The sequence below is a fragment of the Alosa pseudoharengus genome, unplaced genomic scaffold, assembly GCF_046254945.1.
Source record: "Alosa pseudoharengus isolate Yale_2024_CS ecotype anadromous, Long Island Sound unplaced genomic scaffold, YU_APseudo_1.1 YU_APseudo_1.1_scf_2, whole genome shotgun sequence".
NCBI lineage: Eukaryota > Metazoa > Chordata > Actinopteri > Clupeiformes > Clupeidae > Alosa > Alosa pseudoharengus.
Window position 1 is genome coordinate 55,831,238 of NW_027468663.1, and position 15,000 is coordinate 55,846,237.

A 15,000-nucleotide genomic window follows, 5' to 3' on the forward strand; every position below is an offset into this window, starting at 1 on the left:
CCCATCAATACTGCATGTTTTGATCGGGTTTAATATTAATGCTGAAATAGTAACACATCAATTATGCATGCACCCAGCAGCGCTAGGTCACCCCCCCCCCCACACACACACACACACACACACACCACACACCACACACACCACACACACACACACACACACACACACCACACACACACACACACACAGCGCTAGGTCATTCCCCCCCCCACCACACACACACACACACACACCACACACACACACACCACACACACACACACACACACACACACACACACACACACACACACACACACACACACACACACAGCGCTAGGTCATTCCCCCCCACCACTCACGCTACACACAAACAAACACACACACACATTCACACACACACACACGCACGCGCGCACGCACGCACGCGCGCTAGGCCGGCCTCCACACAGAACAGAGTGGCAGCGCGGCAGCAGCAGCAGTGTCCTGAAATAGCTGATTGGCCACTCCAACCCCCCCTCACCACCACTCACACACACACACACACACACACACACACACACACACACCGCCACACACACCCCTCCCCTCCCATCCTGCTCCTGATCCACGTGCATCATGGGATTGGCTGAGGAGGACTGACCGCTGTTATCCGTTTGTCCTCCTGACCTGTCCGTCTCCCCCCCATCCCCCCCCGCCCCCCCCGGTCTGTGAGGTTGAGTGCCCCATGTTCTGGAGTGGGTGTAAGTGTCCCATGTGCTGGAGTGGGTGTAGGTGCCCCATGTGCTGGAGTGGGTGTAGGTGCCCCATGTGCTGGAGTGGGTGTAGGTGCCCCATGTGCTGGAGTGGGTGTAGGTGCCCCATGTGCTGGAGTGGGTGTAGGTGCCCCATGTGCTGGAGTGGGTGTAGGTGCTCGCGAGCGTCTGACTGGCGCATAGTGCTGATGGCTCTCTGTCCACACTGAATCCGCTAAATATGCCTTTTTATCACACACACACACACACACACCACCCCCCCCCCCCCCCAGACACACCTCTCACACACACCCACACTGAATCCGCTAAATATGCCTTTTTATCACACACACACACACACCACCCCCCAGACACACCTCTCACACACACCCACACTGAATCCGCTAAATATGCCTTTTTATCGCGTCATGTTTTTCCTGTTCAGTTGAGCGAAACAACGCGAACGACAGGAAGAACAGAGAAACAGGGCCTCCAACAAAGTTCTGCTCCAAATGTTAACATCCACAACCCCAGAGATGATGAGGGAAGAGAAAGACTTAGAGAGAGAGAGAGAGAGAGAGAGAGAGAGAGAGAGAGAGAGAAGGAGAGGAGAGAGAAAGGAGGAGAGAGAGAGAGAGAGAGAGAAGGAGAGAGAGAGAGGAAAGGAGCTGATTGTGTCATTTTAGCTGACAGGAAGTGTAGAGATTAGTGTAACGATCACAGTATCAGGATCTTACAAACTTACAAAGGGCTTCCAAAGATGACAGGGAGAGACTGAGAGAGAGAGAGAGAGAGAGAGAGAGAGGGAGAGGAGGGGAGAGAAAAGACAGTGGTTGAAAAAGCCCAAGAGGGAGTCTTTGGCAGAGGGGAAAAGTCAGTGTGGGACAGAGAGCGTTTGGGATTGTGTGTCTGTGCGTTTCTGATTGTGTGTGTGTGTGTGCGGGATTGTGTCACTGTGCGTGTGTCTGTGTGTCACCGAGAGCCTTAGTGCTTGTGTATGTGTGTGTGTACTTCTGTGTTTATGTGAGTGTGTGTGTACACTTTTGTGTGTGTGTGTGTGTGCATGTAAATGTGTGTGTGTGTGTGAGGCAGCAGATCTAGGGGGCTGATAATCAAAGCCTTGTCTGACTGGTGCAAGTCCCAGGGGGGAGTCCTCCATTAGAGCAGCTTATCAGCAAAGGAGAACCCTTACTAGAACCCTTACTCACCATGCAGAACCCTTACTAGAACCCTTACTCACCATGCAGGAGAACCCTTACTAGAACCCTAGAACCCTTACTCTCCATGCAGGAGAACCCTTACTCACCATGCAGGAGAACCCTTACTAGAACCCTTACTCTCCATGCAGGAGAACCCTTACTAGAACCCTTACTCACCATGCAGGAGAACCCTTACTAGAACCCTTACTCTCCATGCAGGAGAACCCTTACTCTCCATGCAGGAGAACCCTTACTTACCATGTAGGCCGGGCTCTGCACAGATGTATATACGTTAGCCACGCATTATCTGTATTTATTTCTCAGGGTGGGCCTGCGTAGACTTACACTGTGTTAGCCATGCATTAGAACCATTGTTTGAGTATATATCAATGTTAGCCATGCATTAGAACCATTGTTTGTGTATATATCAATGTTAGCCATGCATTAACAGCAGTATTTTCATGTTCATATATGTAGTAACATCATTATTTGCCGGTGAGGTTTTTGTAGATGTGGACGTGTTTGCCATGTGGTAACATCGCTACGTGTTTTGCTTGTGTGGGTGGTCGTGTGTCATTGTATGGCATGATGGGATATTTGCTAGTCGGTGTGGGTGTAGTTGTATGGCATGATGGGATATTTGCTAGTCGGTGTGGGTGTAGTTGTATGGCATGATGGGATATTTGCTAGTCGGTGTGGGTGTAGTTGTATGGCATGATGGGATATTTGCTAGTCGGTGTGGGTGTAGTTGTATGGCATGATGGGATATTTGCTAGTCGGTGTGGGTGTAGTTGTATGGCATGATGGGATATTTGCTAGTCGGTGTGGGTGTAGTTGTATGGCATGATGGGATATTTGCTAGTCGGTGTGGGTGTAGTTGTATGGCATGATGAGATATTTGCTAGTCGGTGTGGGTGTAGTTGTATGGCATGATGGGATATTTGCTAGTCGGTGTGGGTGTAGTTGTATGGCATGATGGGATATTTGCTAGTCTGTGTGGGTGTAGTTGAATATGTGTCAGTGATGCAGTGGCATCATTAATCTTATTTTCTGTTCTGGTTGAGATATGTTAGCTGTAACAGATACAGTACATTTAAGGTTGGCTATGCCTGTATGACCACGAATGTGTTGCACATAATAATTACATCATTATTGACCACTCAAGATGGGCTTGCTTGGTCACACATTTGATGACCAGAGCTTAATTGTTTATCGCTGAGGAGGTGGACTTGTGTGGTTATATGTTAGACAGCAACATCATTATTTTACCATTCTGTGTGTGTGTGTGTGTGTTAGCTGTGGCTGTTTTGCCATTAGACACACAGCAACTTTTAGCTGTTATCAGGCAGATCTGTATGAAGAAAATGGCTGCACACTGCTCCACACAAGGTTGAGATGTCATGACTCGTGAGTCAAGTGCCTTGAGCTTTTCAGTTTGGGGGTTTTCATCACACCAGACCAAGCAGACATGTGGATCCATTAATAGAGCTATTAGATGGACTTCATGGAGTTTCATTAGGAAAGCCTGAAACCTCTGGCATGCTTTGGAACTCTTCATTAAGAAGTCTCAGTGTGTGTGTGTGTCTGTGTCTGTCTGTCTGTCTGTCTGTCTGTCTGTCTGTCTGTGTTCACATGGCGTTGCTGTTTCTAGGTCATTTCTTGACATTTTAATCAAAAACAAAAAGCAAACTTCACATAGCGAAAGGTTTACAGAACCGTTCTGATGAGGAATGAGCAGGGCTTTACGGAACCGTTGTGTGGTTCTCCCCCTCAGGAGTTCCGAGCCTTCGAGCTGCTGCGCAGTGGTCTGGACCGGTCCAAGTACCTGCTGGTGAAGGAGGCCAAGATCATCGCCATGACCTGCACACACGCTGCGCTCAAGCGGCACGATCTGGTGGAGCTGGGCTTCAAGGTGACACACACACACACGCACACACCCTGTAGAATTTAAGCACTCACACATGTTGTCACACTCAGTGTCTCTCTCTCTCCCTCTCTCTTTTCCTCTTTCTCTCTCTCTCCCTCTTCCTCTCTCCCTCTCTCTCTCGCACACACTCACACACACACACACACACACACTCTTACTCCTGCGTTGTCTTCTTTTCTAGTATGACAACATCCTGATGGAGGAGTCCGCTCAGATCCTGGAGATTGAGACGTTCATCCCTCTGCTCCTGCAGGTAAGCCACACACTCCTCCGTCATCCTGCGTTCAGGTGAGCCACACACTCCTCCGTCATCCTGCGTTCAGGTGAGCCACACACTCCTCCGTCATCCTGCGTTCAGGGATACACGGACTTATTCAACATTCCGAACCCCACTGAAAACACAAAATGAGCTCAAAACAGCTACCTTCATCTAGCCTGGTTGGCACGCAGACCTTCTCAATTAGAATTGAGAGTGGATCCTGAAAAGGTTCATAGACTTCTAACAGGGGCGTAACTAGCAGTGAAATGAAACCTAAATTGGTGCATTAAACTCTTACCAAATCGTTTCCATTTTCCATTTCCATTCCGGACGTAAATGCCCGTGAAATACACGTCCATTCCGGTATTTGCGTGCCCAGGTTTTAGGGACATTGGAAATCGACTTCAATGGCCTCTTGGCCAGACGGACCTGCAGAGCAAATCCCAAATTTGCCAAAGGTTCGTATGTGTATTCCCAGGCTAGTCTTGATCATTCCACCCGTTATAATTAGAGGTCGACTGATTGATTGACACTGGGCGATGTCCAACTATATTAAAGCCGATTAACAGTCAGGCGTATCCACGGTCAGCCCGGTGTTGCTGTTGCTGTAGAACATGTGTGACGCACGCTGCCCCTCGTGTCAATTAAATTACCAGCAGGCCCCAGCCAGAACTTTTGGAAGTGTAGATAGATAGATAGATAGATAGATAGATACACACACACACACACACACACACACACACACACACACACACACACACACACACACACACACACATACTTTATTGGTCCCCAAGGGGAAATTCAAGACAACAAGCTAAGCTACAGCAGCGCTGTTCCTGGGAGAAAACAGCTGAAATTCTTCTCTTTCAGAGCCCTAAATATTGAATTGGTTAGCTATGAAATGTGTTCAACCTAGAGAAAGAAAACGCAAATACATAACCGTCGGCTACTTTGGATATTGATAGTTTATAGCCTAGAGGTATGGATGGGTAACATTGTGACCACACTCAATTCACCTCCAACTCACGTACCCACTTATCTGACCGCAGTCAAGCACCAGTTCATCTCTATTCAACAGGCATACACACACACACACACACACACACACCACACATTATACCCACATAACTCATATTATAACCACTCTCAGTCAATTCACCTCTAACCCACTGAAAGTAATTGTGGGTGGATATAATTACTTGACAAAAACACAGCAGACTTCGGCAGGATTCCAGATATCCAAGATTCAGGCTTTACTTTACAATAACGCGCGTCAAGGGAGAATACAGCTTTCAGCTCGGAAGCATCAACTACAATTCTAAAGATTACCGGAAGAGACTGGCCTTTTATGCTCAATTTGCAAAGGTGTGGTTCAAGTGGTGGTCATAGGTACAACGTCCTGTGATTGGCTTTCTCTTCCCGCCGTTCCAGTCAGCCACACCCAGACACACCTACACACACCTACACACTATTAACATATTAGGCAGGCTCCTCAGGTAGAAATGTTATACAAGATGTTCTAAACATTCTTACACTTAAATCATTGTACTCCTTGTACTCATTGTACTGAGACTATAAAAATCATACCAAACATGAATACATTTACAGTTAATAAGACAAACATTTAATTCAGCTAAAGTTTAACCCTAAGGTCTTTGTCTAACCAAAGACAGAACAAAGGAGTTTGTGGAACAGATGGTAGAAGCAAATGGTGTCCAGCCAGTGGGGAGCATTTCACACCTACATCTGCATTGAATAGATCAAAGGAAGAGAGAGAGAATACACTCTCAATGTAAATGTGGCTAAGCCTCTAGTCTGGGGCAAGAAAAGGTCATATAAAATTATTCCCATCACCACCCATGCCTTTATTCAGCTGCAATAATGTGCAAGATCACTACTCCTCAACAGACGCGCACACGCACAGAGAGAGAGAGAGAGAGAGAGAAAGATGTAGAATCTGCTGATATTAATGGGAATTGAAACATAAGCTGGTTCACTGTTATTCAGCCTACACATACACACACCACACACACACACACACACACACACACACACAAACACACACACACACACAAAGACCAAGTAGAAGCCCAAGCCTCACCGTCACAGTGATCATTAGGGGGCCTGCTGTGGTGAGAGTGTGTGTGTGTGTGTGTGTGTGTTGTGTGTGTGTAAGAGAGTGTGCGTTGACTGCATGGTTATCAACCAGCATGTGAGAAATGGACAGCGGGAGGTGCAGAGAGGAGTTGGCTCAGAGCAAACAGATGCCCTCTAGATGGAGAGATGGAGGGAGAGAGAGAGAGAGAGAGAGAGAGAGTGAGATGAAGAGATGGAGAGAGATGGAGGGAGAGAGAGGGAGTGAGATGGAGAGAGAGAGAGATGGAGGTAGAGAGAGATGGAGGTACAGTAGAGAGAGATGGAGAGGGAGAGAGATGGAAGTAGAGAGAGATGGAGAGAGACAGAGAGAGATGAGAGGATAAAGCATATGTTTGTTCACCTGTGTGTGTGTCTGTGTGTGTGTGTGTGTGTGTGTGTGTGTGTGTTGGCTCACTGAAGGCGAGCTGGAGTAGGATTTGTTGAGAGCATCCCAAATTGCACTCTCCTGTCCCCTTGCCACCTGTCCCTGTTCAGTTTCAGTTAGTACGTACACACCCACACACACACACACACACACACACTCACTCACTCAGAGACCCTCAAACACAGTGCCAATGGCAGCAATGTCTCTGTGGAACAAGACACACAGACACATACACTCACTCACGTTGCCAGTGGTCAGCCTCTGTGGAATAATCTCTCTCTCTCTCACACACACACACACACACACACACACACACACACACACACACACACACACTGCTAAACAAGCAGAGGCGCCCATGTTTGCACAGGGAGCACATAGTCATTAATCAGGCTCACTTAGGCACCGATGGCCACAGCACTTCCCACAGGAGAGCTAACGAGATGGAAAGTTCCGGAGAAAAGAACAGCGCCTCTCAGGAGCACTTAGGGACGCCTGCTGGTGCCGTCCGCTAATTAACAACAGGCTGCTTTGGTTCCACCAACAGACGCAGGACCCCCAACACTTTTGTTTTGGTGTCGCTCTCCAAGTCTAGAGACACAAACCCTGTTGCCATAGCGTTACAGACTCTTCCTTAAACATCATCATTTGGGCTTTTAGCTTGTCTGGGTTATCTTGAGAGAGCTGCGTTTGCTGCTCTATGTACTCCCACTCATGCCTGTAGAATGTAACCATTAGAAACATTCTTTCACTAGAATTTCAGTCACTGTGGTGACCTGGGTTGTTGTAGAAGCATTGTCATTGAAGTCTCATGGAATTCCATGGAATGCGTGTGTGTGGTGTTCCAGAACCCTGAGGATGGCTACAGTCGCCTGAAGCGCTGGATCATGATCGGGGACCACCACCAGCTGCCCCCGGTCATCAAGAACATGGCGTTCCAGAAGTACTCCAACATGGAGCAGTCGCTCTTCACCCGCTTCGTCCGCCTGGGAGTGCCCACCGTCGACCTGGATGCCCAGGGACGAGCCCGAGCCAGGTGAGCTGGACACCTAGGACTCTGTGTGTGTGTGTGTATGTGTCTGTGTGTGTGTGTGTGTGTGTGTGTGTGTGTGTGTGTGTGTGTGTGTGTGTGTGTGTGTGTCTGTGTGTGTGTGTGTGTGTGTGTGTGTCATCTAAAGCAATACTTGCATGTGATCCCACCATATAGGGTGGGGGATTCATGGACTAAATTAAATACAGTAATTCAGTGGGAGGTGTCATTGCATCCTACCAGTGAAAGACATGCACACTAACATGCATCACTTAGTCAGAGCATGTGGCCACCCTCTATCCATATCTACTGTCCCTAATCTCAGTAGGAAGTAGGATGTTAACTCTTATCCATACCTACTGTCCCTAATCCCAGTAGGAAGTTAACTCTTGTCCATACCTACTGTCCCTAATCCCAGTAGGATGTTAACTCTTGTCCATACCTACTGTCCCTAATCCCAGTAGGATGTTAACTCTTGTCCATACCTATTGGTGTGTGTGTGTGTGTGTGTGTGTGTGTAGGAAGTTAACTCTTGTCCATACCTACTGTCCCTAATCCCAGTAGGATGTTAACTCTTGTCCATACCTATTGGTGTGTGTGTGTGTGTGTGTGTGTGTGTGTGTGTGTGTGTGTGTGTGTGTGTGTGTGTGTGTGTGTGTAGGATGTTAACTCTTGTCCATACCTATTGGTGTGTGTGTGTGTAGGAAGTTAACTCTTGTCCATGTCTATTGTCCCTAATCCCAGTAGGAAGTTAACTCTTGTCCATGTCTATTGTCCCTAATCCCAGTAGGAAGTTAACTCTTGTCCATGTCTATTGTCCCTAATCCCAGTAGGAAGTTAACTCTTGTCCATGTCTGCTGTGCCTAATCCCAGTAGGAAGTTAACTCTTGTCCATACCTACTTGTGTGTGTGTGTGTGTGTGTGTGTGTGTGTGTAGGAAGTTTACTCTTGTCCATACCTACTGTCCCTAATCCCAGTAGGAAGTTAACTCTTGTCCATGTCTGCTGTGCCTAATCCCAGTAGGAAGTTAACTCTTGTCCATGTCTGCTGTGCCTAATCCCAGTAGGAAGTTAACTCTTGTCCATGTCTGCTGTGCCTAATCCCAGTAGGAAGTTAACTCTCCTCTTTCCCTCTAGTCTGTGTAACCTGTACAACTGGCGCTACAAGCACCTGGGCAACCTGCCCCACGTCCAGCAGCAGCCGGAGTTCCAGATGCCCAACCCCGGCCTCACCTACGACTTCCAGCTGGTCAACGTGGAGGACTTCAACGGCGTGGGCGAGTCCGAACCCAACCCCTACTTCTACCAGGTCAGAACTGGACTAAACTGGTCCTGAAGTGTGTCATTGTCCTTAAATGTGGTATTTGTTTGTGTGTGTGTGTGTGTTGGATGTGTGTGTCTGTGTCGTTGTTCCTAAACACTGTGTGTGTATACTGTATCCATGAGTGTGTGTGTTCATGCTTGTGTGTGTGTGTGTGTGTGTCTCCTGAAGTGTGTTATTGTCCCTAAATGAGTGGCGTGTGCTTGGGGCATCATGTGTCTCGCGGCATCACGAGTCTGCTCACACTAGAGCACAGGGATGGAACTCCCGTTTTGCAAGGAATGCCCTGACACACACACACACACACACACACACACACACACACACACACACACACACACACACACACACACACACACACACACACACACAAAGAATGCCCCGAGAGACACACACACACACACACACACACACACACACACACACACACACACACACACAAGGAATGCCCTGAGACACACACGGTCACACACACACACACGGTCACACACACACACGCAGTCACACACACACACACGCAGTCACACACACACACGCGGTCACACAAGGAATGCCCTGAGACACACACGGACACACACACACACACACACGGTCACACAAGGAATGCCCTGAGACACACGGACACACACACACACACACGGTCACACACACACACGCGGTCACACACACGCGGTCGTGATGTGAAAGGAGAAATGAGGCAAGAGGCAATAGAGAGGCCCTTGTTTCAAAACAGCCGGTCACAGTTGCGCAAATAAGGCTCTTTGTAAACAGACTCTGTGTGTCTGTGTGTGTGTGTGTGTGTGTGTGTGTGTGTGTGTGTGTGTGTGTGTGTGTGTGTGTGTGTGTGTGTGGGGGGGGGGGGGGGGGGGGTTGTCAGACAGCTGTAGTGGTTTCTCCGGCTGTGTCACGGCTCATTGGGCAGCGTACATTCACGTTAATGTTCACTCACTGCCCACACACACACACACTCAGTGAGCTCCTCCTCATCAGGCTGCAATGGTCCAGCTGGGCTTTATGGACCAGGAAGACCGCTTACTCAGAGAATGGCCTGAACTAGTGAGCCGCGCCTGTTAAATAACCACTCCTGTTAGCAGACGTACCCAGGAAACCCAACCGGCTGAGGAAGTGTGTGTGTGTGTGTGAAGAGACTGTGGTTTGTGAGGATCATTGGGATGTTGCTTTGTGAGGCTGTGTGAAAGCTCTGTGTGAGCTTGTGTGTGTGTGTGTGTGTGTGTGTGTGTGTGTGTGTGTGTGTGTGTGTGTGTGTGTGTGTGTTAGACAGTGATGGGTACAGAAAGCAGGAGAGATACTTCTACTCCCTCTAGATTCTACAAAGTGAACGTGACCAAGAGCAGATTGTCTCTATTATAAATAGACAGATCAAAAGTTTGTTGCCAAAATGTTTTTTTTTTGCAAACAAACATGGGAATGCAATTGGTACATGAAGAGTTATTGATACCCTCCACTGTTAAAGAATATGTGGGAGAGCTTCATTTCATGGATTTCATGTAAATCTGCAGTTTTAATTCCATACTTTAGAGGTGTAGTCCAAAGTTTCAATCCCATCCTTTAGCGGTGTAGTCCAGAATTGTAATCCCATACTTTAGAGGTGTCGTCCGGGGTTCTAATCCCATACTTTAGAGGTATAGTCTGCCGTTCTAATTCCATACTTTAGAGGCATAGTCTGCAGTTCTAATCCCATTGTTTAAGGGTGTAGTCTGCAGGTCTAATCCCATACTTTAGAGAAGTAGTCTGTAGATCTAATCCCATTGTTAAGAGGTGTAGTCTGCAGGTCTAATAGTCTTAAATATATCAAGATATTATGCACTAGGTCTTAAATACATTTAGGTAGGACTCAATTTTGTTAATGCATATTTAACACCAATTTTACAGTGGTCATTTGATGTTTGGTGCCCTAGACCATTGGTTCCCAAAGACTGGGTCGCGACCCACAGGTGGGTCGCAGGAGATTTTATTTGGGTCGCCAGCATAGTCACAATTTATGTTGTGTAGGCTAATAGCTTATAGCCTACCATTCAGCCAGGGAAGCTAGCACCTTTCTTTTAGGATCTAGTTTGTTTACTACCACAGTCTAGTGGTGTCATGTTTTTTGTCATAACTCAATCTGTGCATTTTTGCATGTAGTATAGTTGCACAAACAATACCAGATACCAGCTCTTTAGCTTGGCCAATTAAAAACTAAAATGTGTCATTTGAAATCTCAAAGACCATGCTGTCAACAACGAAGCAAACATCCATAGACCGGACATTATGCTATTGATAGTTTCGATTGTAGATCGAAGATCTTTACAGTTAATAGCAGCCTCTTCACATTCCTCCTTAGTTCTGATTTAAAATGCACAACAGTGCATTAGATTAGGGTACCTTTTAAATGGACATTTTAAACGCTGTTTTCCTGACGTTTTCCGTCTCACGAACTCCACTACAGTAGCCTAAAGGTGCATTATCGTTGATCTTTCTGTATTCTTCACCAATTGCGCAAAAGCCTCTTGTTCTGATATTTATTCATTTCAGTCTTACAACATAGCCTATCACAACACCAATACAGCCTTAGCACAATCACAATTAAAAAAAAACAGAAAATGCGGATTTAAATTCCAAATAAAGAAACCTCCACAATTAGGCTATAATATAACAACTTGAGTTATTTGCATAGGCTATGTTTACATCGGAATCGGCGTCCACGGTGTTATGGATCCAAATGTCTGCAACGCAACGTAGACTAACATCTCTCTTTAGAAATTCAGGAACAGCTTATTATGCTGAGAGTGACTTGTACAGTAGCATGCGAGAATATCCCCAAACTCTCGGATGCGCATTAAAACTGATCTTTTCTGATCTTCACTGATCCATTGTAGAATGGTTTGAAGGGCCCCTTCTCCAGGGTACAGATATATCATCAGATATATCATCACTACATATAAGATCAAAGTGGAACTGATAAGTGATGCAAACAATGCAACCCTTATTTATTTGCTTTGCCAGTAATTGTGGGACTAAGATTTAGTCCTTCCTATTTTTTGCTTGTGGTGTGATGTCACTCTTAAAGTGCATTCATGAGGGTCTTAAAAAGGTCTTGAAATGTGTTCAATGTAACTAGTTGAAGCCTGCAGAGGGCCTGATCCTCACTGTCTGTCCCCTAAGCTACCCAGCATTCCATTCCATCACTCTGCTGCGCATGCCATAGCAAGACCAGGGGTTTAGGCAGACACTGTCGCCATGGTTACCCTGCCTCCTAGGAGCATGGATGCATTAGATCACATTTGTATGAAGACAGCGAAGGGGGGTAAACACAGACATGGCGGTAGAACAAGTCAGGGAAATGTCAGACCTCATGCTCCCTATGTGTGTGTGTGTGTGTGTGTGTGTGTATAGTATAGTTGTATATTATATATGTGTGTGTGTGTTGTAATGTAGGACGAGCGTGTGCTGTATTGTGTGTTTGTGTATAGTATAGTTGTATATTATATACGTGTGTGTGTGTGTGTGTGTGTGTGTGTGTGTTGTAATGTATGACGAGCGTGTGCTGTATTGTGTGTTTGTGTATAGTATAGTTGTATATTATATACGTGTGTGTGTGTTGTAATGTAGGACGAGCGTGTGCTGTATTGTGTGTTTGTGTATAGTATAGTTGTATATTATATACGCGTGTGTGTGTGTGTGTGTGTGCGTGTGTGCGTGTGTTGTAATGTATGACGAGCGTGTGCTGTATTGTGCGTTTGTGTATAGTATAGTTGTGTATTATATACGTGTGTGTGTGTTGTAATGTATGACGAGCGTGTGCTGTATTGTGTGTTTGTGTATAGTATAGTTGTGTATTATATACGCGCGTGTGTGTGTGTGTGTGTGTGAGTGAGAGGGGGTTGGTACACACAGTCCTGCTAGCTGAAGCGTCGCTGGTAGAAGTGGCGTCATGTGCAGAGCAGGTTTAATTTGCGCCTGCACACAACAGTGACCCCGACCGCCATAGGTCTACAGAACGCACTCCGTTAGTCACCGCACTCGCGAGGGAGAGGAAGAGAGAGAGAGAGAGGGTAGAGAGAGAGAGATGTGGAAAGAGAGAGGTAGAGGGAGAGAGAGAGGTGGAAGGAGAGAGGAAGAGTGAGAGAGAGAGGTGGAAGGAGAGAGAGAGGTGGAGGGAGGAAAAAAGAGAGAGAGGTGGAGAGAGGTGGAGATTGTTGGGAGAGAATGAGGAAATGAGCCAACAAGACAGAGAGAAGAAAAACAGACAGAAAGAAAGAAAGAAAGAAAGAAAGAAAGAGGAGGAAAAAGTACCCAGGGACAGAGAAAGGAGGGAGCAGGGCAGTTAAGAGCAGGGCAGTTTAGAGCAGGGTATTTAGAGATGCAGGGTATTTAGAGATGCAGGGCAGTTAGAGATGCAGGGTATTTAGAGATGCAGGGCAGTTAGAGATGCAGGGTATTTAGAGATGCAGGGTATTTAGAGATGCAGGGCAGTTAGAGATGCAGGGCAGTTAGAGATGCAGGGTATTTAGAGATGCAGGGCAGTTAGAGATGCAGGGCAGTTAGAGATGCAGGGCAGTTAGAGATGCAGGGCAATTAGAGATGCAGGGTATTTAGAGATGCAGGGCAGTTAGAGATGCAGGGCAGTTAGAGATGCAGGGCAGTTAGAGATGCAGGGTATTTAGAGATGCAGGGTATTTAGAGATGCAGGGCAGTTAGAGATGCAGGGTATTTAGAGATGCAGGGCAGTTAGAGATGCAGGGCAGTTAGAGATGCAGGGCATTTAGAGATGCAGGGCAGTTAGAGATGCAGGGTATTTAGAGATGCAGGGCAGTTAGAGATGCAGCGTATTTAGAGATGCAGGGCATTTAGAGATGCAGGGCAGTTAGAGATGCAGGGTATTTAGAGATGCAGGGCAGTTAGAGATGCAGGGTATTTAGAGATGCAGGGCAGTTAGAGATGCAGGGTATTTAGAGATGCAGGGTGAAATAGAGGGAGAGCAGCAGGGATGGAAGGACAGTGAAAGATGGATAGAATGATACATAAGATAGAATGATAAAGGCGAAATGGAAGGAGAGGTATGAAATAGAGAGAAACAGAGGGAGAGGTAGGAATGAAATAGAGAGTGATAAAATATAGAGGTATGAAGAGTAGTGCCTAAATTGCTTCCAGCCAGTCTTAACCTTTGCCACAAGCCATGAGCAAAATGCAAACACTCCAGCACAGAACAGGATGCTGAAGAGACTGTTGAAACATTTATATCCTCCCTGTCCATCACCACCCTCTCTCTGTCCTTTTCTGCTCTCTCTATCTATCTTTCTCTCACTCTGCTGTTCTCTTTCTGTATCTATCTTTCTATCTATCCTTTTCTCTCTCTTCTCCTCTCTTCTCTTTCTGTATCTGTCTGTCTCTCTCTCCTCTGCTCGTTTCTGTGCATTTCCCCTCCTTATGAGTGGCTCTGTTTTTGGATGTTTTTAGTTTCTATCCCTCCTTTCTCTTTTTCATCCTGCCTGTAGCTGTATCTCTCTCTCTCTCTCTCTCTCTCTCTCTCTCTCTCTCTCTCTCTTCCTCTCTTTCAGTGTCAGTTGGTCTATGTATTCATCCCTGTATCTCCCATTCTGTGCGTGTGTGTTTGTGTGTCCCCTCTCTCACACACTTATTCACACATGAATAGTGACCCATTATTAATGGACTCCTTTGTATGGTGACCTCCAGGTAGGAGGCATGAGCTCGGCACTACAAAGCGTCTCTGTGTTTGTTTGTATGTAAGTTTGTTTATTTATTTCTGTGATGTGACATTAATCTGGCCTAGGCACAGAGAGATGGGCTCCATAAATTATTCCTCTTTGCCGTCACTGTGAGGCATGGCGGTGCTTTTTAATTGGAAACACACTGAATAATACATGCGGATGTTGTTCGCTTTTATTGCGGTAGGGTTGTTCATTTCCCCGCCTGGTTTTGATTCCTCTACTTTTTTACACAGAGAATGCAGGAAGAGTCATTCGGGGCAACTTGACCTTTAACCCTTCACCTTTGACCTCCACGT

At 46.6% G+C, this 15,000-nt stretch overlaps 1 protein-coding gene across 2 annotated transcripts in view; it reads left to right on the forward strand.

Moving 5' to 3' along the window:
- aqr (aquarius intron-binding spliceosomal factor) overlaps window positions 1-15,000 on the forward strand; it is a 120,231-nt gene that overhangs the window by 82,624 nt on the left and 22,607 nt on the right. For both annotated transcript variants that reach the window (XM_076295580.1, XM_076295581.1), the window contains 4 exons: window positions 3,687-3,824; window positions 4,021-4,092; window positions 7,471-7,658; window positions 8,789-8,960. In XM_076295580.1, coding sequence (XP_076151695.1) covers window positions 3,687-3,824; window positions 4,021-4,092; window positions 7,471-7,658; window positions 8,789-8,960 — 570 coding nt within the window. The remainder of the gene's footprint in view (window positions 1-3,686; window positions 3,825-4,020; window positions 4,093-7,470; window positions 7,659-8,788; window positions 8,961-15,000) is intronic.